Raw genomic sequence first — 24,401 nt, 5'->3', positions numbered from 1 at the left:
TTTACCAGCAAAGAGATCAATCACACTGACCCATTTACTGGACCAGAGAGCAATGTTTTCAATCTTGAGTATGGATTCAGATCATTTACAGAATTTAATGAATAATTCTAATGCCATGTCTCTATCCCAAAAAAGATTTTTTTTTTTACAAAATCAGAAACGCACGAGTCCAGGTATTTTGTGCATACACACATACATTATCTATTAAAAATTACTTCAACACAATACAAATAAAGAAATAAAACTACAATGAATTCTGTGAGCCCATAACTTACCTTCAAAAATTAATTCACTACTGAGTGTCTCATCTCTACTTCATATACTTGTGCTTCCATATCACCAGAAGAATATCCTCAGATACTGTACTATTTCATCTATAGAAATGTTAATGTGCCCCTTGAAAAGATAAGGATTCTTTACCAAAACCACACTTTATGATACATAAAGTGTAGCAACTTCTCAACTACCACATCTCCAGTAACTGTTGAAATTTCAAACTGCTTCAGTGTAATTTTTAAAAATGTAAAAGATTTGTTATAATGAGTATCCAAATAAGGTTCACATGTTGTGATGAACTAGAATGTGGCCGAAGTCTCTTTTTGATTTAGGGGTTTCTTTTTGTGATTGTTCCCCTGTCCCTTTTAATTAAATGTAGTGTAGACAAGATTACTCATCCGAGAGTTTCTCTTAACCCAGATTTAGGTGACTGAATCCTGTGTTTATACATTCCTATGTCACTGATAATTTCTGGAAATTGTAATTACAGTTACAAGTGGTTTGAGTATTTATATATAGTAATTGAGTTTATTGTAATTTTGCTTTCCTTTAAAATAAGTTTTATCAATATTTTCATTAAAAGCAAGACTCATTAAGAATATACATAAAAAATGAATATAGCCACAGATATATCTCAGCCGCACAGTGCCTGCCTGGCAAGTGCAAGGTCCTGAGTTCGATTTGCCTGGTACCAAATAAAAAAAACAGACAGAGATGCAGATTTTCTCCTTTGATTCAGGCTCCACTATACTGCAGCATAGCACAGTCAAATCCTAACACTTTGAAATTCTGATTTTTTAAATTCTCTTGATTTTCTAAAAAAAAAAAATGGATTAAATTATGATTATTGAGTATTTCTCTTGTCTCACACCAGTCCTGACCCTGTCACAGCGGCTGTGTTGTATCAGGAGGCACAGAATGCCTGATTTCCCCTCTTTTTGTAATATTATGGCCATTAAAAAATTCACCAGGTTTGGAAAAAGATTCTACCAGTGTTTCTTCCTTTACTGTCTTAGAAATGTGTACAATGAAAACTCTCTCCTTATCTACTATCTCCTATCTGATTACCTGATAGTATACAGAAAAGACAGGATAGATGCTGCTTTCATTTTATCTGTCAGCTTTAGAAATGAGTCAGCTCATTAGCATACTGCCGTGGTAACCAATTAGGTTTTCTTTTTTTCTTTTACTTTTATGAAGCTGTGGGTTAGATATATTTGATGTATTTCTACCTACTGCATTTATCACCCCCACTGGCACGCACATGTGTCCTAACTGTGGCTCCTGGGAGTGTCTTCAGGCTGCTCCTCGGTCCTTGACACTACTCTAATCACGCCTGACACCTCCCCTGACATCTGGCAGGACAAGATGGTCTAGTGCCATCTTGGGCATTTCCTGACTAAAACTGGATGATTTCCATTGTTTAAATGATATAACCCAAGATTTGTACGCTCTTTAGTGCATGAATCTCATGCTCCCAATATCGACATGCCTAATCAGCAGGGCCAAATAAAGTCTCTAAAGTAGTCCTCATGCTTAATTATGCAAGGTATTGCTGTCAGTGCTCCAGCAAACTGAAACTGCGCCTGCATCAAAACCTTAATTCTCATGAAGTCTTCCTTAATTCTACGTCAGACATACAAGGTTCAACTATTCAGTTAGATTTTTAAAGCTTGTTGATGAGTAGCTTCTGTTTTCAAAGCTAGCTTAACTTAAAATGGATGTAACTGATCACTTGGAATAGTGTAGAAATTGATAAATGGCTGGATGTTGTAGTTTAAATTTAATGTTTTACTTTAGCTTGGTATTTATATACTAAGAAAGTATACAAATAGTACTAGAAAATCATAACATCTTTATAAAACAAATGATGCATTTCATAATCTAATTTGCTCAGAGAATAGAACATTTACTGTGATTAAAAATTTGAAGTAATCAGTATGAATCTGTGAAGATAAACACCTTCAAGTTTCTCAGCAAATAATAACAAAATTTTTACAAAACTCTCATACTAAGATGTCTCCTTTGTATGACTAAATACCAAAATGGTAGTAAAAAGCCTTCTGTTTTATGGACTTGAAGATTTTTTTCAAATTTTCTATCTAAAGATAAGACTTTTTATTCAATTAAAAGCTAAGGAGACATCCTCCCATGAAATATATTATGCACAGTGGATCCTAATAATTAGGAAATGACATACAGCTGCAGTAAATTCATCAAGTGTATTCTTAATAGGAGGGACAGACACCCAAAATTATTGTGCTGCAATTTTCATTAGTTCTTGGATGAGGTGGGTAATCACAGGCAAATGCTTGACATTCCAGAAACATCTTCTGTAAGAAGGGCATTATCACAGCTGAAACCTGAAAGTGCATAAATCTTCGTTCTTTATTTGCAAGGGAAATCACTTCCTTCTTATTATTTTTCGCTTCTGTTAAAATATACATTTAATACTTAAAAAAAACACTCAAGAAGCATTGGAAATAGACCAGCATACTACAATACCCTGCTACAGAAAGACTATGTAACAAAGGTTAACAATTATTTATCACTCTTGAATCACCTACTCTATTATGACGCAGGCATTGTCTTAGTAGGTCTTCTGCCATGTCATATTTTGCTGACTGAATATAGATATCAGCAAGTAGGAGCCAACTCTTCTCAAACTCCTCTGCATCAATAGCATTCCAATTCATTTTTGCAATCCGTTTCAGCTGATTTCTAGCTTTTGGTGTCTGTTTCAAGATCATATAAGCTGTTGCCATTCCCAAGAGTGCTGGGATATGATCATTCTGTAAGAAAAAAGAACTTCAGTCCAGTAGATACACAAAATAAACATCTTCTATTTAAAAGAAAAACATGAAAGCAGCACACACTATATAAGAATTGGTCTAATATATATTCTGGCTGCGTAACAGTTAACTGTGATTACGATCACCTTTGAACCTATCAAGTAGTCGCAAGTTATCATGAAGAAACACACTTAGACTCTGTGTGGTCAAAATAATTCCATAACTACGCAGATCCCACAACTACAAAATCCCATAAGTGAGTGTAACTGGATTTGTAATGGGATTGCCTAGCTACTTTGTTTGTATAGAAACAGAAAAAAAATCCCATTTCAGTATGGGTAGTTTTTATTTCATAGTGTTTTTACTTCCTTAGTTCTTCACCTGCCAAATAAGAATAGTACTAGAAAAATTTCTCACGAATGGTAGTCCAAGTGATTTATTTTTATAGTACTGGGGATTGAACCCAGGGGTTTTGCACTGAGCTACATCCTCAGTCATTTTTTTATCTTTTTTTTTTTTTTTTTTAATTCTGAAATAGAGTCTTGCTACATTACTAAGATGTTTAGGCTGGGCTTGAACGTGTGATCCTCTGGCCTCAGCCTCCCTCCCAGGATGCTGGGATTACAGATATGCACTGCCAATTGATTTTTATTGCTCATTTTTCAGCCTTCTCCTTTTACTAAAGAACCTCTTCTCACAATCAAGTTGGACCATTTAAATGTTACACAGGTGTGCAATTAATCACCTAGAAATCACATGGAATCTCATGCCTTAAAATAAGCCTTCAGATGTACAGTTTGCAGTTTCCTCATAGGGTCTATAAAACAGTATTTTAGATAGAGTTCGAAGTCAGAAAATGTCATGCTGTGAAACCAACAGGTTAATTACAATTGGTATAAAATGGAAGCCATCAGCAATCTATCCAGAAAACTAACTTGCACAAGCAATAATGCCCCTGATTAACTATAGTTGTAACTACAAATTTAAACTTTGAAATTTTGGCAGAGGGATTATGATACTTTTAGAAATAGGAGGGTCTCCACTTCAGATATTAATTACAAGTCATAATGATAATATAAGTTTCCCGTAGGATTGTCAATTTGGGTTACCAATAATGATTAATGAAAAAAGAGGGCAGAGTGAGAAAATGTTCCATGTCCAACACTGACTATGGTTAGAAGATAAATAACTACTGAAGAGGATGGGCTTTGTTAGGGTCTGATAAAATCAACGGGAATGTAAAACTTCATTCTAATTCTATGTGTCAATAAACTTTCAATATGTAATTTTTTCCCAGATAAAGAGTGTCAGAACAGTTGGAGTCCGAAATCCAACGAACTGAAAATAGACTTTGTGGAATATGATAAATTATTAAGCTTGACCTTAAGTTAGGTAGGCTAGGGCAGGACAATAAATAGAGGCTTGCTGTGTGTTTTTGTCAGGTCATAGAATGGCGTAAGAACAGAAGGGTCCTATGAAAACCACATGAACAAAAACATCCCACACTACGTATTTAAAGTAAGACTCTGATGTTAAAACTGAACAGCTTGCGGATTAGAATCAGTTCTTTACCACTTGACCACTCTTGAGTGAATCAAAGAACAGTTTCTAAAACTGCAAACTGAGTTCTCATCTCTGAACAGACCACAGGTATTTTTTTCTTATTTTAAAGAGAATAAATAATGAAAAACATAAAAAATGATACAGAAGTTCAAAGCAAGATGACAGGAAATCAACAGTGGCTGTTATATTGCATATTATTACCTTCATAAGTAGTTGTTCAGATTACCAGATACAGGCATGCAAAATTGATCAATTAAGTATTAGCTGTTCTCTTCAATAAACCAATAAAAATTAGAAGTACAGTTATTTTAGCTATCTTGTGTATGTGTATATATATATATATATATTTTTTTTTTTTCCCCTTCTTTATTTGCTCCCCATCCCAGTTGTTCTTTCCTTTTGAGCACCTTCTTTCCCCTTCACAATATCTGTTGTACCTTTCAGATTTTATTAACACTTTCAGGTTCTTATACTAGGGAGATAATACAATGTTTACACATGTGGGTTTAATTTATTTCACTTACGAGTATGGTCTCTAGTTGCATCCATTTACCTATAAAAGCCTTGAGTTTATTTTTCTTTATAGCTGAATAATACTCCATTGTATAAAAATACCACATCTTTTTTATCCATTTCTCAGTTGATGGGCATTTGAGTTGTTTCCAAGGTTTAGCTATGACAAATTGTGCTGCTATAAATATGGGTGCACATATATTGTTGTGGTATGATGTTTTCAATTCTTCTGGAAAAATACCCAGAACGTGAATAGCTGAGTTGAATGGAATTTCCAATCCTAGTTTTTTGAAGAATTTCCACACTGATTCCACAGTGGTTGCACTAGTCTACACTCCCACCAGGAGTGGAGTAGGGTTCCTTTTTCCCCACAGCCCTGCCAGCATTTGTTATTGGTTGACTTCTTGATGACAGCCATTCTTTCTGGGGTGAGATGGACCTTCAGTGTTGTTTTAATTTGCATTTCTTGAATGACCAATGATGCTGAATATTTTCTCATATATTTATTTGCCATTCGTTTTTCTTCATCTGAGAAGTGTGCATTTATCTCAGGTGCCCATTTTTGGGTTGGGTCTTTGAATTTTGGAGGCCTGATTTTTACAAATTCTTTATATTTTCTAGACAGAAATCCTTTGTCTGAGGCACAATTGGCTAAAATCTTTTTCCCAGTTTGTGGGTTTTCCTCTTACTCTGTTGGTGATTTCTTTTGATGTGCAAAAACTCTTTAATAAGATGAGATCTGGGTTGTTGATTCTTTGAAGTATTTTTCATGCAATTTAGTATTTGTTCATGAATTCTCTGCCTGCCCCTGTCTTCAAGATTTCTACCTAGCTTCTCTTCCAGTAGATTTAGTGTTTCTGTTTTAATATTTAGATCTCTGATCCACTTTGACTTTAGTTTAGTGCATGGTGATAAACACGGATCTAGTTTTAGTCTTCAGCATGTGGAAAGCCAGTTTTTCCAGCACCACTTATTAAAGAGGCTCTCTTTCTTCTAGTCAACATGTTTGGCCCCTTTGTCAAAGATAAGGAGGCTGAACGTGTTTGTAGTTGTGTCTGCATCTTCTAAGCTGTTCCACTGATCGTCAGGTCCTTTTTTTTTTTTTTTTTTTTTTTTCCAGTACCATGCTGATTTTATCACAGTAGCTCTGTAGTGTAATTTCAAGTCAGGGATTTTGTTTGTTTGTTTATGTTTCTGTTCATTTGGTGTGGGGGATGGATTCTGGGGCATGGTGCATGATAGTCAAGTGTTCTAACACAACACCTTTAGTCAGCTTCTTTCACTTTCAGTCACCCCTGAGGATAAAATTCAAGAGTGGACAGGAGAGCTCCAGTATAACTAGTGCACTTTTACACTGCAAGGTAAAGCAAGAGGAGAGAGTTCAGCTTAGGCTACTGGATGTTCCACCATTCTTCTCCGAGTTCCTGCCACGCACCTCTGAGTGACAGTGCTGTGAATATGCCTCTGGCTTTTTTGCATACCTGCTTTTGTTCATATTTTTCTTCACTCAGAAGACACTGCTCATTTCTGACTATGAAAATGCACTTTATCTGTGGTTTTTAAATAATTTTGCTCCACAAAAAGGGCTCTCCATCCTCCTTATGTTATGAACTATGTCACTTTTATTTGAATTCTAGGGCAAAATATAACTCACTTTGCTTTGTGTTAGTCAATATGCCTTATTTTGTGTAAATTATGAGAAACTTTTTTAAAAAAGGAACTATATACCACTTTACTTGTGATCACCACTGTGCTTAGTACTCCCTGGTTACTCAATACATAGTCACTATATTGAGTATATGTAGCCTATAAGTGAAAAGAAAAATGTGAGATACAAACCAGGGTTTATGAAATTTCAGCTCACCTGTCATCATTTTGATAATCACTCTGATCATCAATTTGATAATATGATCAACAAATATATTTGAGAAAGACAAGTTAAGAATTGCATTGGTAAGGGTGATGAAAATAACGCAGCCTCATCAACACTAAAAACTGGCACCGACTTGCTAGGAAACTGCTGCAATATCAATCATTGCTTTTGGCTCTTTTTTAAACACCGAAAAAAGAATACTAGATTTACTCAAATCAAATTCACTGGCATAGAATACTACTCACAACACGCAGTAGCAAGGGCACCTTACTTGAAATTGTGCTTTGTCACGTGCTCTCAGATTTTTCTTAGATTTACATGATTGTCTTCCTCCCCTTTATTCAGCAATTATCACATATCTGTTGCACAAGGCCAATTCAACAAAGACTAATCCTTGGCACGTCACTTTAAAGTCTCCACAAAGGCTCTGCTCTATGGTGGTACTGCTGCTGATGGTACTTTGCTGTGTGTGGCTGAGAATGGGAATAATTATTGCCACCTGTACTAAACCAGGACAGAAGCTGTAGTCTCCCATGTGCCAGTATCTCAATTTGAACACTGTAGGGGGTCTTTGGCAGTCTGAGGCTATGACTGTGACCTCTGAACCAGAAGAAAACAGGGCAAATTGCTTTATATCCTCTGAGAGAAGAGTTTTCTGTGGCCTGAAGTTGCTGAGTGAAAGAACAATCATGAACTCCAATGAACACCCTTACCAACTGCCAATTGGGTGAATACCGTAAGTCCTGTGTGAGAAAAGGAAACCTAGAACATATAAACAGACAGAAGGAAAGAACACAGTTCTGAGTGAGACTAAATAGGAGGGAAGCTTTGGTCTTCTAAGAATAGTATGCAAAACAGTACTAACAAAAGGACTATAAGACGTTCTTTCAGTGTTGTGAAAGGTCAAAACTATCATTTGTATGATTGAACTGTAAACTGTCAGTATTGATCTCATTTAGCCTTGGAGTTGAAAAAATTCCAAGAACATAGTGAAAAGGTGAGCTTCCAGGAGACAGGTGTTTATTTTAACTTAGGAAGTTGACCTAGGCTATATCTACAACACAGAAATTCTCCAGAAGGTAAGTCATTCCCTTGGCAATAAACTGAGATCCTTCTGGAGAGTTCCCTTTTTTGCAGAATTCAACATCCAGTAAAGATAATAACACATCAAGAAAGTAACAGCATCTCTTCAGGAAAGAAAAGTATATTGTGTAGAATTATGCCAGAGTATACATTTAAGTTTTTAAAAATAAATATGCCAATCTTCATAAAATAAACTAATCTAAATGCATGTTTCTATACTACCAAAGAAAGATAAATACATAGCTGAAAACAGAAAGTACTAACCTCAGATTTTGCTACTTCGGTGAAGGTACTCAACGCTTGCTCAACGTTAGGTTTTTGTTTCGTAGCCATTAAACAATAGTTTTCCATGATGCGAAGCTGTACATGGCCCTGAACAGTCTGAGGTTTCAGTTCTTTAAGGAGTTTTTCTGCAGTTCTCACTGCTAATTGCACAGACTCTTGCTTCTCAGTTGAATTACTGTGTACAATTAAAAATAAATCACATGTCTATTGCTCATAAAATCCACTGAGATTAGAATCACAGCTTGGTGTACAATGGCTTCTATTCTATCACGTATTTAGAAATAATCCTTTGTGGAAAATGTCACTCATTCTTTTCTAGTACCTAGTATGACACAATTATAATCCACTTTTAAATAAAAACATGTATCACTAGTAAATACCACTGAACTATAATTCACACTAGAAGAAAAAAAATAGAGCAAATGTATATATGGTAAATGTATTCAGTTAAGCTAATGCAAAACTAGATAAAACAGAATTATGCAATTAGAAATGGTATTGTCAGTTTAGAAAGTGAAAGGGAAGAAAGGAAGAGAGAAAAAGCCAAGCACTTCATGATTTTATTCAATGTATGTGAAGTTAATTTTACATACAGGAAAATGGAAGTTAAAGTGAAATGATTGGTCAGAGCATAAACAGGTAATAAATGGTAGTTTGAGGGTGTGAATGTAAGCTTATTACCTCTAGTATATAAAATCTACTCTATGTTCCTTACCATGCTATCAAAAAAGAAATTTCATGTGTTAAAATGTTGTAAAGTTGGAGTACAATATCAATTTGAATATTTGATAGCAAGTTTCTTACTTTAATATACCATATACAGATATTTTAAATATTCAATTAAGAAAGGAAATTAAACTCTCCAAGTCGAATCACTACCGTCGTTCATCCTTTCCTGGGTCTTCGCTTTTTATCGTACCTAAAACTCTGCATACTGGTGTCAACCTTCTTCAGAGTTCCTCTCCTTTGGCTTCTGTTTCTCTTCCCACCACACTGACTGCCCTTTCCTAATCCCCTCTCCTCCTTCAGACCACTTAAATGGAAGAATGCCCAAAATTTCTTTCTCAGAGCTGTGTTACTATGCCACCTCGCAGGGAGGCATTTCATGGATTCCAACTGTCCACTTTGTGCACACGTCTCCCGCCTCTGCACAGCCAGCAGTCACTTCCCTCTCAGTTCTAGTTTTGCATTTTAACGACTTGCTAAAGATCTCCACTTTGGTAACCTATAATTCTGTAACAGTATGCAACTTCAACCTTCTTAAAACAAATGTTAAAATAAATAGGCCATTCCCTTCTAAAATTTCAGTCTTCTTTATAAATCTAAGCCTTAAAATTCGTCATTTCAATTACTCAGCAGGTTAGTGCTAGTTTTACACCACTTCTCTAAGCATCTTCCCTTGATCAGTATGCAAATTTCTATGAACTCCTGCAATACTTAATATTCATTTTAGTCCATGTCGGCTGTATTGGAGATTGAAAGGTTTCTGGTGTTGTCTTTTATTTTAAGGGAACTACAGGCTCTGAAGGCAGAGAATACCTTTTATATTCCCTGCACATCCTTACACATTCTTCCCCAAGCCTTGCCTAACTCTGAATACAGCAGATGCACCAAATACAGCTTGATAGAAATCACTTACCACAGACTAGCACAGCGAACAATAGCAGATGCTTGAGGCCAGGGAGCCCTCAGTCCACATTTTGTTCTATGTTAACTGTCACATTAGGAAAGCTGACTCTGAGCTTATTTTATACTAGTGTTTTAAGGAATAAATGAGATAGTACATATAAAGTATAGAGCACCGGGTTGGCTTATATAAAACTATTATTTAAGTAGTTCATTGTGTGGACAATTTTTACCATAGTTATCAACTTCATGTAATTTATTTTCTACAGTATAATTAGGACAGTGTCTTTATAATATGTCTCTTGTTATTTAGGAAACCTCATAATGTATTTCTTATCTACTCCAGAAAATTGTTATTTTGATGTTAGCCAAAGGCATTCAACCCTTCATTAATGCTGTACTAGAATTCAGTTATTTTTTATAAAGTATGCCTGCGTACTGTCCCCAACAACTGTAAAAAATGTGCCAAAGGATAACGTGTCAGACTACTCACCCCAGGTCTCCATCCAGGTTTTCAAACACTTCACCTCCGACAGTTTCATTGTCTGGATTCAAACAGATTTCTATCATATTGTAAAGGGCGTTTTGGCCCCATTCACTGTCTTTCCGAGCTTTATTAAAATGTCGAAGGGCATCATTTGGCTCTCCAGTGTACCTTGTTAGATGTTTAAAAACATTATTTCAATCATTTTCTACAACATTTACACTAGGCTGTGATATGTTTGGTGAACAAAAGTATTAACATATTTAAAGATATATATATATATTTAATTACAAACAAAAGCTCCTTCTATTTTATCTACAGTGAAAAAAATTACTATGTAGGATTTATTTGCCAATGGATTTACCAAAGATATAGTCCTTTACAGTACTGAAATCCTGGCTCTAGTTTTGCTCTGGAATTATGCTTCTCAGCCATTACGAAAAATCTTGGAACATCGTCAAATTTTCCACATCTTCTTAGGAGATCAATCAAACGAGATAAAGTCATATAATTATCTAGAAATAAATAATACTTCAGATATAAAAAACATTTCATAACTGTTGGTCTGATGGTTATATTCCTACTTTTTAATATACAATCCACTTCAAATGAAGTACAACTTAAATATAAGTGAAGGAATACCTCAGAAACTGGATGGCCAACCGCATATAAGCAAACGATACAGGTTATGCCAGGCTAGTCACAAAGAGTGAAGGACATCTAGAAAAATGTAATTTACTTTTCAGCTGTTCTTAGGCCTAAAACTTTGTAGAAACAGCCTTTCTCTAGGTAATCTAGACTCTAGCTCTAAAATTCAGAAGGGCAAGCGAACTGCTTGATAATGGTGGTGGTGGGCAATTAAACGTTTTACTTCAGACTTTAATATGTACAGGTACCTAACACTAAACAATGTGTTTAGGGTTTATATTTGGTTGTCCCCCAAAGCCACATGTGTTCACAGGCAGGGCTTGGGGAAGCTGACTGAATTATGTGGGCTCACAGCTGAATAGGTGTTAGGAGGTGGGGTCCAAAGAGGTGGGGCACTGGGGCGTGACCCAGAAGGCTGCATCTCCCTCCCTGCCCCCTCTCCCTGCTTCCTGTCCACACCATGAGCAGCTTGTCTTCCATCGTGCCCCTGTGCCAAGCCGTCCTGCCTTTCAGCCAGCTGACTGTGGACTGAAATCTCTACAAACTAAACCAAAATAAACCTCTCCTCCTTCATGTTTTGGGTGTCAAGCATTTCGTCCCAGTGATGAGGAAAGTGACTAAGATGATTTATACCATAGCCTTAACATATTAGCCCCAGTACTTTAATCTGACTTTAAATTCTTCCAAGGAAAAGGAATTCAGTTACTTGGTCTCAGATATAATTTCCTGGAAGGTTCCTAGAAAGCTTTCTTCCTTCAGTTCCATTTGGTTCTCTCATTGGTACACACCAAGCTTTGAAAATAATTTAATAACTTTTTAAGAATGGTACATGAACATTTTAGAAAATAAGAAAAAATACAGAGAAGTATAAATAAAGAAAAAATCCTTCATATTCTCACAAAATAGAGATGCTTACACTTTGACATGCTTTATTTCATATATGGTGACAATTGATCCACAGATATTAAAATTTAAATTCATTTAAAATTATTCTTTGCCTTCAATGAAATTTGGGGATTTAATTTTGACTCAGCCTTATATAGTAAACATTTCCCAACTATTAAATGGTACTTTGAAGATTTCAGTGGCTATAAAAGTTTATTTTATTAACAATTCACATCTTATCCCTCTATACAGTAGTTGTGTTTCTCAGATTTCTGGTCTCTCAAGTTTCCTTAAATATACATACACGAAGTCATTTAAACACAGCTTATCTTTGATTTTATTTTCCAAGAAAAGTGAAGATACCATATGATCTCACAAGTCTACCTCCTATATATCCCCCAAAATGAAACCAGGGTCTCAAACAAGATTTGTATACCCATAATCATAGCAGCACAATTTGTAAAAGGCAAAAAGTAGAAACAACCCAATTGTCCATCAATGGATAAGCAAAAAACCAAGATGTGGACAGATATACAATGGAAGGCTATACAGCCTTTAGAAAAAGGAAATTCTAACATATATGACCATCGGTATTAAAGAGTGAAGACATTATGCTAAGTGAAATATGCCAGACACAAAGGAGGAATGTATGCTACCACATAGAGAAGCCACCGAGCGGAGTCAAATTTACAGAAGTGGAAAGCATAGCGATTATCAGGTGCTGGAGGGAGGGGAAGACAGGGAGGTGGTGTACAGAGTTAGAAAAATGAGAAAGTTCTGCAGATGGATATCATAGTAGTGGCTTACACAGCAATGCAAATGTACTCAATAGCATTGAACCATACCCTTAAAAATGGCTAAAAAATAATTTTAAGTTGTGTGTTTTACCACAATAGAAAAACAAAACAAAACAAAAAAAACCACTGGAGGCTTTGAAGCCACTCTATTACATGCTTTCTAAACAACCCAGGTTGGCAATATTATCATCTGCCCTCTCTGATATAAGTCTACAGGTTTTGTTCTTCATCCCTTCTGGAATCACTAAAAAGCAGAGCATAACAAGGGCATAATTTACGAAAAAGAAGACTCAAATATTGGCCTTGTCTTTTATCAATGTGAAGACAAGCAAATGACTCAAATTCTATGAGTCTAAAACTACTTGTTTTCTTAAAATATGATTATAATGTTGACCCCAGAATGCTATGAAAATCAAAACAAATAAAGGTATGGTTGCTATAATTGACTACTACTGTCATTGGTAATATTTACACCTCTTAAATTTTGACAAAATATTATGTGTGCCTTAGAGTAAAGCTACAGAACCTGGAAGCTGTATTGAATAAAGCAGGAACTAAAGATTAAAATTTCTGGCCAATTTTTTGTGTATGATATTGTTAATATTTGCAGTTTATTTATAATCTTCTCTAAAGTCAGCATTGGGAAACCAGTTTCTTGAATAATTCTCCATTTACAATACTGGTGAAATATATTCATTTTTATTTCAAGTTACAATTACCACTAATAGGTTAAATTTCATTTACTATGCTTTGGTTTCTCTTCAGACTGTATAAATCTTCCAGCTTTTAAATTTCATTTACTTGTTATTTGGTTAACCATGAATTTTTTTTTTTTTTGAGACAGGATTTCACTATGCAATTTAGGCTGGCCTAGAATTCACTTTGTAGTCCAGGGTGGCCTTGAAATTACGGCAATCCTCCTGCCTCAGCCTCCCAAGTGCTGGGATTGAAGGAGGGTACCACAATGTCTGGCTTGAAATTAAACCATGAAATTTCCCACGACATAAATTTCTCCATTTTAAAAAAATGAAATGCACTGCTATGGTCTGAAAAACTTAGCTAGTCTATCATCATTGTTGGACTGTAGAAACGTATCAACATAATTCCAGTTGAGTCATATACGGCGTGAGTGCAGTGACGTGGAATTCATCCTATTATTTTAGACTTTAAAGCTCTTAATATTTTTTTACATGGTGTTGGAGTTTGAACCCAGGACCTTGGGCATGTTAAGTATGTGCTCTACCATTGTGCAATGGCCCCAGTCCCTCCATCTTAAATTTTCACCAAATACATAACTTGTGATTTTTAGAATTGATCTGATAGCCCTAGGATAGCCACAGATAGCAACAGCCAAGGAGCTAGAAGAGTACTCAGAAATTTCCCTGATTCAGGTGACAGGAAATCCTAAGTAGAGCTGTGGGGCAGGAGAGGTCAGATGGACATAATATCTAGTTATCACGCAGACGGAACTGAGACACTTAAACCAACTAGTGTGCAGAAGGAAAAACTCAGAGTCATTTGGAAATTTTGAGAAAAGATACAATTTGTCAAAAGGACAATAAAACCTATAAGAAGGAATTTTTCAACCAGCTAGGTTGTCAAACTGGACAGCACATTTCTAAAGTAAGCTAAAATAGAGCCTTATTCTAAATATAAGATGTATTACTGAGGATGACCAATAGTATACACATATAAGATCATGTTACATGTATGAGGTTTAGCATACAGCTGACAAAATGTATTTGCAAGTACAAGAAGTCCTACTAGAAATAAAGCATACAAAACAAGATTAGAAAGATATAAGAAAGTTTTAAATAACATGGTATTTCGTAATCATTCATTGATTCCTTCAACCAATAAACATTTATTTTGTACCATGTATGTGGCTGATAATGTGTCTGACAGTAGGAATAGAAGATGAATATATAATCCCTGAACTTCAAAAGTTTGCAGTTTAATGCGGAAGGCGAGTACCTATGTAAGTATTTTTAGCAAAATACTATAAATGATAAAGAAGCAGGGACAGTGCAATCCAGGATTAGGGCGGCCCCTCCCTGTGTGAATGCACATCCCACCGCCGGAAAGCCCTATGGTGTCACCATGGCGAGCAACACACACCCCACCCAGCAACACATGAGGCATTTTAAGTCTAGGTAGTGACACTGGGATGAGCTGTGTTTCCATCCAAAGGCGTGTATTTTAGACTATGTGTTGAGAACGAGAGAGAGATTAAAGGGAACAAAACATATCACAGATGAAAAGATAATCCTGCACAAAGACTTGGAGATAAGGGTACATGTCATTTGGTCTTGCAAACATGCAGATCCTTATGCTGAACTTATGAATAACTGATTTTATGTTTGTTTATAAATGGTCAAAAGCAACAGATACACTAAGTCAGTTTAACTATTGCCTATTTGGAGAAAAATGGTGTCATGTAACAGAAATGTAGGTGACAAAAACCCGCACAGGACACGCAAAGACTTCTTTAAATTTTATAAAACTATGTGTGAAGGGAACTTAAAAATATTCACAAGGGAATAGTTCTGCTTTTTTAGGAATCCAGGTTAGGAGACACTGTGGGATGGGGACAGTCTGAGACAGAGTGAAAACACGTGCATGGCCTTTAAACATGGGCTCGGAGAGAAGGACAAAATAGAGTCGAGAGTCCAAGGTGGAAAGAGCAGGAAAATGGCACAGGCTTGTAGAAAATAAGGGTGGGGCGCGCAAGGTGAGTGGGGAGGCTACTGATCGATTAATTTAAAGCCAGGGGTCATCACAGCAGGATGATGTTGCTTAGGAAGAAAATGATGTGAGGGAGACGGAGAGGGAGAGGGAGAGGGAGAGGGAGAGGGATACAGGAGGAAAGCTCTGCAGATAACGGATGGTGTCCATGCACACAGATGAAAGCCAGCAGCAAATGGGACCATAACTCCGGGAAAGACACAGACTAGGAAATGGGTAGGTTTGGAGGGGACAGGGATGGAACTGTCTTCTGGTTGCTTGTATTTTCTTAAGAGTAGGTTGCAAGGCTTTTAGATGACACGGAAAGGGTGTTGGAGGCTTTGAGGACACAGGAGAAAGTGTGAAAAGTATCGGAGTCAGTGAATTTATTAGAGAAGTAAAGCGGGACTGCCAGGCCGCCCACTTATGGTTTGTGGTCATAATTTATAGTGAGACGAATAGACACTGTTGCATTTTCTAAAGGCGATTTCAGCTACCCCAGCCAACGTGTGAAATAAACAAAGAGCTGGATGGGGATAGAGCTCAGAGGCACAGTGCATGCCTGGCAAGCACAAGGTCCTGAGCTCGATTCCTAGTACCAAAAGAAAACAAAAAGAAAAGAAAGAGAAGAACCCACCAATAAACAAAGAGTTGGATGCTATCAGGACTGCTGCTTTCCTGTGAGCTGACCAGCTAAAAAGAGGGTAAAGGAAACAGGGAGCTGACTGCATTGGAAAACAATGTAGTCAGTTGGTATTTACCTGGTTTGCGTTCTAAAAGTTGTTGTAAATGAAACACAGCTTGTTCATAGTCCTGTTTTCGGAACATAATATCAGCCATCATCTATAAAGATAAAGTTGGTTTTGAAATACTGCTGTATATTCTACAAAGAATATTCTTATAGTCAAGATTAAGTACTAAGAATATCTATGAAATGTCTGCAAAGTTTTACAAAACTCTTACTTCTTAAAAGCTACTTTGAGCAGAACTGCTTGGAGTGTAAATAAGACAATCAAGGCTGCCAAACAGACTGCTCTATTTGCAACATGGTATTTTTGGTGAAAAATATGTTTCAAGTGGTTTTATTTTATTTTATCTTATTTTTTTGGAACTGGGAATCGAACTCAGGACTTTGCACTTGCCAGGCAGGTGCTTGTGCCACTGAGATACACCCCTGGCCTCTCAAGTGGTGGTTTTAAAAACAGAAATTTGAAGGGGAGTGAACACAGCATGTGTGGATATGGCTAAAATGACAGTGAGAAAAACCAAATACAAAACAAACCAACCAACCACCAAAATTTAACTGATTATTTCAAAGAAATGTAAAACAAGCAAGACCTATTCAGATTTTCTAATTATGTGATTTTAAAAGGGGGATAACATAATTCTTTCTATTTTTTTATTTTAAAGAGAAAAGAACAAAACCAAAATAACAAAAACAAAAAATACAAACTCTAAAAACAATACAGAATTCCAAAAAAAGATAGGAAATTAACAATGGTTGTAGTACTACATATTGTTATCTTTGAAGCAGTTGCTCATATTACCAGATATTGGCATGTAAGACTGATCAAACAATTAAACATTAACTGTTCCTTTCAATAGACCATTAGAAATTAGTCGTAGAATTGTCTTAGCTATCTTGTGTGTGTGTGTGTGTACATATATATATTTTTTCCACTTTCTTCTTTTCTCTGTTCCCCATCCCAATTGTTCTTTCCTTTTGAGCACTTTCTTTCCCTTTCACAATATCTACTGTACCTTTCAGATTTTATTAACACTTTCAGTTTCTTATACTAGGGAGATAATAGGATGTCTACCAGTGCGGGTCTGATTTATTGCACTTATGAGTATGGTCTCTAATTGCATCCATTTACCTATGAAAGCCTCGAGTTTATCTTTCTTTATAGCTGAGTAACATTCCACTGTATAAAAATACCACATCTGGGCCAGGGATATAGCTCAGTGGGCACAGCCGCCTGCCTGGCAAGTGCAAGGTCCTGAGTTCGATTCCCAGTACCAAAAACAAACAAACAAACAATATCATTTTTTTATCCATTTTAAGTTTAAATGAGTTCAATTCCCAGTACCAAAAACAAACAAACAAACAAAATCATATTTTTATCCATTTATAAGTTTGAATGAATCTCACATGTAGCTGTTTGCTGACAAATATTTCAGCTTAGATAAAAGAAAAACAAAACTCTAACACAAACCATCTTAGAATGATACATAAAGTTTTTTTCCTTGTAACTTCTAAGGTTTGACTAAAATTCTTAAATTAGTCCAGCATGTCTACGTAAGTACCTAAAAGCTAGCCTTCAGCAAATTGAAGGTTTAGCAAATGAACTCCACCTGAATAAGGCATTCCCTAAGGCATAAAAATATTAACTAGACTCAAGGGGCAAGTACAAGTACGACATACATTAGTTGTCACTAATACAATGCTAATAACTCTTGGTCTTCATTTGTAAAATACACTAATTTATGAAATGTGCTATTTTTCTAAAAGCCGACATGAGCTGGGCCCTGCCATCTATTATTAGATTTACAGGGTAAAATTTGAAACTTCAGCCTGGAATATAAAATGTAATTCCCTTTACAGCCAGAAAGATTCTCAGACTGACCATGGTAGCAGCCTCGTTATCCTGGTCACTCTGCAGAAGCATCATACAGTGCCGCAGGCAGGCATCTGGGTCACCTTGGGCCAGGTATAATCGTGCCAGTTCCAACATTATCTAGTGAGCAAAAAGAAGAACAGTTAGAGACCAGTTTTGGAGTAAAAAGTGAATGAAGGAGACATGTGGATATGATTAATCTTTGGTTGGTCAAAAGTTACTGCAATAAAAATATCAAGTAGGACAACTGTAGGCTACTCTTTTCTATCATTCTGCTACTGAAAGAAAAAACCAGCAAAGTAGGTGGTAACTCACTTCAAAGTTACTGTGAAAAAACAATGCTCTTTAATCAGGAGATTGGATTCTACTCCCAGCTTTTCCATGACAGGCCAGTTAAGACCTTTTAACTTTTTAAACCTGCTTTGTCATTTGTAAAATAAAAACAGTTTCACAGTTAGAAGTACAATTTCCACTTCCTTATCCTCTACTGAAAAAGCATGGGTCTGGTTATGCTTTAGGAAAGGTTATTTATGTCAGTTCTCACACTACACCACTTGAGGTCATAAACTCCCTCTAGTCACTTTCACATCCTCAGCACAAACAACAATTACAATCCAGAAGTGTACAATAGCTGTTCAATAGACTGAACTGAATCACTTAGATCCAAATATTTTCTTGTGGCTGAGAAACTTTTAAAGTGATTACTAAAATGTAGACTCTAAAACTTTTAATTTTAGGCATCATGCATTTTAAAAGTTTTCTAGAAAAAGTATTATTTCTGTTTTTTCCTTACATTTCTTTTTAAATCTTTATAAATAAGCTAGTAAGAATTTTACTTGTGAGGAAATTAGATGACATCTGGAATAAAAAGTGCTTAAAATTTTATAAAGGTACTGACCTTATTATCTGTTTCACAATGAACCAGAGCCTCTCTATAAAACATAATCGCCTTTTCATAGTCTTGCTGAGCAACAGAATGTTTTGCAATCTCTGCACAAATTTCAGCTGCTAAATGTTTTTGTGCAGGAACTGCATCCGGCTGTTCCATCTGAACACGTTTTAGTACCCGAGCTTGTAATTCTCGAGCCTAGAAAAAATTAAGGACAAAATAAAGAAAAAAATAAAGGAAGCAAATTGAATAATTTTCAATAACTCACACATAGTATGATTTTACAGAAGATTTATTGAAGCATTACTGGCCGTGGACCTAACGAAGCCTAATCCAAAGAAAATGTCTTACTGAAAACTCAGACGTGCACTGTTTGCAAATGAGCCAGCAGGCGCCTATCTTTCCAACCAAGGGACTATGAAACCACTGAATCTTTTCCCATGTTAGAAGGATAAGTATAGGAAGGTTATTAAAAAGGAAATACAACAAAGAAACACATGTACTTGGAAAAGATATCTAGGTGCTGTCAGATAATTAAGAATTTAAGATATGTATTAAAAGGATAAAATAGTACCTAAAATTAAATCAAATACTGGCAGGTTATAGGTAACAAGTATATTTACATATACTGCTGATGGCATACGAACTAGTCCAACCTTTCTGGAGTAGACTCTAGCAAAACATATCAATACCATAAGACTAAGCAGGCTACTGAACTTAGTTATTCTACTCTTCAAAGGTATTTAGGATATTTAGGAGGAAAAAAGGAAAGTGGTTATCCATTGTAAAGAAAAACTTATAATAACAGCAAAACAAAAACCTGGAAAACAATTTAAATGTCTAATGACGGTTAATCAACTGATGGTTATATAACTACGGTCCTATGCTATGAACAGACACCTTAAAAGGAGGGTGGCCTTCCTCTTCATAAAAACAGAATGGGTTGTAGGAAGAATGTCTATCTTTCCATCCATGCACCTGGTTTCTAGAACCTTGAGCTCTTCTGTTCAATGAAAAAGCCAGAGGTGGTAGCACATGCCTGTAATCCCACTACTTGCGAGGCTGAGACAAGACTATCTTATAAATAAATAAATACTCCTATGGTTTAGGCCTTTAAGAATGCAATTTAACTTTGAGCTATGGTCATTCACTAATGCATTCATTTAACAAAGAGTAAATGTCCACCATGTGCCATACATTAGGCACACACAGCCACCCTTGAAAGGATTCCTGTCAATATGCTGACTGACAATTGATACTTGATAAATATAGTTTAAAGCAGACTTCTTTTTGAACCACAGATTTAAGGGCGTACAAAGCATTCTTTTGGAAGTGCAAAAGAAAAGATTGGAAAATATGAACATATACCATGTAGTGAGGGTAGTACTACCTTATTATATTTTATTTTGGTTACTTTAACAGGTGTTTATATAAATATGGCAAGTATGTGTGCTGGGTTTACATTATATATGCATACATTTGTGTTCCTGGCTTTACACACACACACACACACACACACACACACACCCAGTCCAGCGATCCTGAAACAACTGTTGTGAATAGAATAATCTTGTTCTGGCAGGAAGGGCTCCTTGCACTTGGAATCCCCGTGCCTCCATGCACCTGGAAGTCCTCTGCTATCACCTCACCATCAGAAAGTGAAGGCAGAAAGCAGGCTGAGGTCCACTCGTAGAACCTCAGGGTTAAGGGTCCTACCCTAAGAATCTAGTAAGTTCCCAGGAAGTATCTTCTAAGCATTTTGCTGAAACACGTCCCATCTTCACAGTCCTACCTTTTTTTGCATCTGGATTTTAATGCCAAGTTAAGAAAGAAAGGGAAAATAAAAGAGAAAGTACGATGGATCTCTGTAACAGAAGCCCATGGCAAACTGCCCGGAATTGTTCTTTCGTCTAACAGATGATTTGAACTCTGAGCCTTGATAATTTGAACTCTGAGCCTTGAGGCAGCCTCAAGGTTTATACCTGCTTGGCCTAAATATCAGCACTGCTCTCTTGCCCTTTCAAAAGCAAGGGATACTTGGGATGAAAGTATATGGTCAGCTTAGTCAAGAGAAATGTAATTTATTCTCTAAACATATTTGAGTTTCATCAGTCAACTAACCTCCACAGAGAAATTTAATTAGCTGTTACAGTAATTAGATTAGGCTTGACCATCAACATTTACTTTTCCCTCCATTTTATAATATATATATATATTTTTTTTTTCTTGTAAATCCCTTCAAATTCTTGGATACAGAGAAGTGCTGCTATAAATATCTTAAGAATATAGATATAAACGTCTTCTATAAAAACTTCCATACAACTATTTCAGTCATAGCATGGTTGCCATGGGAGTATAGAATAGGAGATTGATTCAGTTTTAGAGGTCACATTAGATCTGAAGAACGCCTTCTTAGTTTCTTCATTTTATTTTTGTTTTTTTGTTTTTTTGTTTTTTTTTTTTTTTGGTTTTTCTCCTGTACCGGGAACCGAACTCACGACCTTGCGCTTGCCAGGCAGGCGCTTTTGCCGCTGAGCTAAATCCCCAGCCCCCAGTTTCTTCATTTTAATAGCTTTCTAAAACATATCTTATGAAAGACCACCTCAAAATAAAATGTATAAATTAGATAAGAATATTACATTAGTTTTCACATGATCAATACAGAGCTATACATATTGGAATGTGTGTGTGTATGTGCGTGTTTGTATGATCAAACTCAGGGCCTTGTGCATGCAGGGCAAAAACTCTACCACTGAGCTATATACCCAGCCTGAATATATCAGAAATCACAGATGTTAAATAAAAATTAATCTATGATGTAAAGTTATAAAATTATAAAGTCATATAATTATTAGTATTTTGTTATAGAAGTTCCATATTTCTGATTAGATTTTATGTTCACAAGGAAGACAGTGACTGTATAAAAAATAATATTTACTATAATTGTTTATAGAATCAGAGTAAAGATAATCTCTGATTTGTTTCAGCCACTCATTACAAGTTTCTGAGCACTTTTTGTGAGGGATATGGAACTTCCCTACAACCAATGCAGTATGGAAAATGTGAAAGGATGTCACTTCCTTTTCCAGTGTACTTTATAGTATATAAAATTTTGTCTTGCTAGCAGACTCACTCCAGAGCAGTGGTGGCAAACCAAGGCCAGGTGTACAGTGGTGGACTGTCTGTTATTGTTGAAAGCTCTAAAAGGTTCACCACTGTAATTTTCCTCCCTTTTTGAAGCACCCCGTGGCCAGATTAGCTGGTCCATCAAGCAAACACCTCAAAGCCTCAGGGACCTGAGGATGACTTCCAGGTAACAGTAAACTAGAATCTAGAGCCCTTTCAGGAAATGAATTCTGTTACCAACTTGTGCCAGCTTGGACCCAGACAACTCTCTAGGTGAGAACTAAGACCTGGCCAATAACCTAAGTGCACCCTTGCAGAGGTCCCCGCTCAGAACCACAGAAAGTCTGAAGATAATCAATGAGTGTGTTGTTTTTGTCTACTAAATTTGTGGTAATTTGTTATACAGCATAGAAAACTTACATGATTTACTATGATGCAAGCATTTCTAGGGTCATAAAATACAGGATCATGCCTACGTTCATAGAAATTTTAGTTTTATTAAAGAAATAAATAAATCACCAGACAATTATGAGGCGTCCTATGGCTGGGACGTACTGGATGGCATAAGAGTACACTGACACAAGGCATCAGAATACATTAAGAGGAGACCTAACTCAGTCTTGAGGGCAGGTAACAGTTGAAGAATGACTAGTGGTTATATTGTGGCATAAAGAGGTGGGACAGAGTCCAGGCAATCCAAATTTCAAATGAATGGAGGGACACTAACTGCTTGATCAAAGAATTAGAAGAAAAAAAAATGGCTGGAAAGACACAAAATTATAGATATGCCTGTTAAGTAATTTCCAATTTATTTTCAAGCCACTGAGATGTGCTGACATAGGCAGTGGAGTAACAGGATCAGGTACCCTTTAGACCTATCATCTGGTGTCGTTGAGAAGTAAGCAAATGCAGAGATGGAAAAAACAAGGGGATCAGTGAAGAGGAAGCTGCAGCAGTCTGGGCAAAAGAAAATGCTGGGCAGGGCTAAAATATGCCAGAGAGGGCAGAAGAAATATGGATCACTGCAGACACCTGAAACTCAGTGTAAGACTTTAGATTGCCCTACATTTACCAGTTCTGCCACTGGGAAAACTGTTTAGTAACTATGCAAAGCATGTTTGTTGGGACTCCTAAGGAACATAATGTGAAGAATGAAGATTAATAAATGGATGCTGAATCAATTAATATAGAATATCAAAAACTGTCAAGTGTGGTGGTGCACACCTGTAATCCTAGCACTCAGGTAGCTGAGGCAGGAGCATCATGGTGAGAGGGTCCTGGCAGTATGAGTTCAAGGCCAGCCTGGGCTATATAGTGAGTTCAAGACCAGCCTGAATAGCAAGACTCTGTCTCAAAAAAAGAAAAGTAAGTAAGTAACTTTGATTCTACTTATAAATTTCCATTTGAATGGAACATCAAAACTTGTCAGCCAGGTGACAGCACACACCTAATTCTAGCATTTGGGAGGTTGAAGCAAGTTTAAATCCCACTTGGGCAACTTAAAGAGAATTTGTCTCAAAATAAAAAAGGACTAGCAATGTTGTTCAGTACAAAGGCCATGGGATCGATCCCAATGCTCAAAAAAAAGATTTGACCTTTTTTTTAATACACATGCAAAGCATGTACGAGGCATGATTGAAAAATATGGTGAATGTTTAAAATTTTAAAATTTTGTGTCCTTAGTTGTGCTGTGGTAGCTGCCTCGATTTCTTCAAGATTCAAAACATTTACCTTTGATCGTCATTTTGACTTTATGGAAGAGCCTGAAGTTACCCAGGGCTGGATCCAGGGAATAAAGCAGATGAGGGCACACTGTAATGTTTTCATAAGCTTATGCTCCCACTGGATGGCTCACAGCAAGAGCATTCACCATAGCTTTGGTCACACTCTGTGAGGGCATTCATGAAAAAGGATTTTCAGAACTGCTTCAGAAGGTAATAAGAATAATGCCATAAGTGTGTTTAAAACAAGGGGGAGTTTCTTACGGAGATTAATGACAATAAATTTCTTACTGGTAATAAATTCTAAAAATTTAAATATTTGCTATGTATTTTGGAAACCTCTTATAGTTGGCAAGCATCTTATAGCTCTTCACATGGTATTGAAGATAAACAATTCTCTATAATGTAAGTGTTGCTATAATGTAAATGTAAGACTGCTTAGAGTTTGGTTTATTGGCATTGTGTTGCCATGGTATGCTGTTTGCTCTTGTGTGTGTG

The 24,401-nt window shown here is 36.3% G+C and overlaps 1 protein-coding gene across 1 annotated transcript in view; it reads right to left on the bottom strand.

Moving 5' to 3' along the window:
* The window catches only part of Ttc21b (tetratricopeptide repeat domain 21B), a 63,686-nt gene that overhangs the window by 4,938 nt on the left and 34,347 nt on the right, over positions 1-24,401 (bottom strand). The window contains exons 20-26 of the mRNA XM_005393290.2: positions 19,066-19,254; positions 18,177-18,287; positions 16,311-16,392; positions 10,860-11,010; positions 10,505-10,666; positions 8,365-8,560; positions 2,844-3,068 (exon numbers count right to left, since the gene is read on the bottom strand). Coding sequence (XP_005393347.1) covers positions 2,844-3,068; positions 8,365-8,560; positions 10,505-10,666; positions 10,860-11,010; positions 16,311-16,392; positions 18,177-18,287; positions 19,066-19,254 — 1,116 coding nt within the window. The remainder of the gene's footprint in view (positions 1-2,843; positions 3,069-8,364; positions 8,561-10,504; positions 10,667-10,859; positions 11,011-16,310; positions 16,393-18,176; positions 18,288-19,065; positions 19,255-24,401) is intronic.

This window comes from Chinchilla lanigera, unplaced genomic scaffold, assembly GCF_000276665.1.
Source record: "Chinchilla lanigera isolate Chin_1 unplaced genomic scaffold, ChiLan1.0 scaffold00048, whole genome shotgun sequence".
NCBI lineage: Eukaryota > Metazoa > Chordata > Mammalia > Rodentia > Chinchillidae > Chinchilla > Chinchilla lanigera.
Note: the sequence above shows the minus strand (reverse complement) of the source record. Positions and strands in the feature narration are given on the sequence as shown.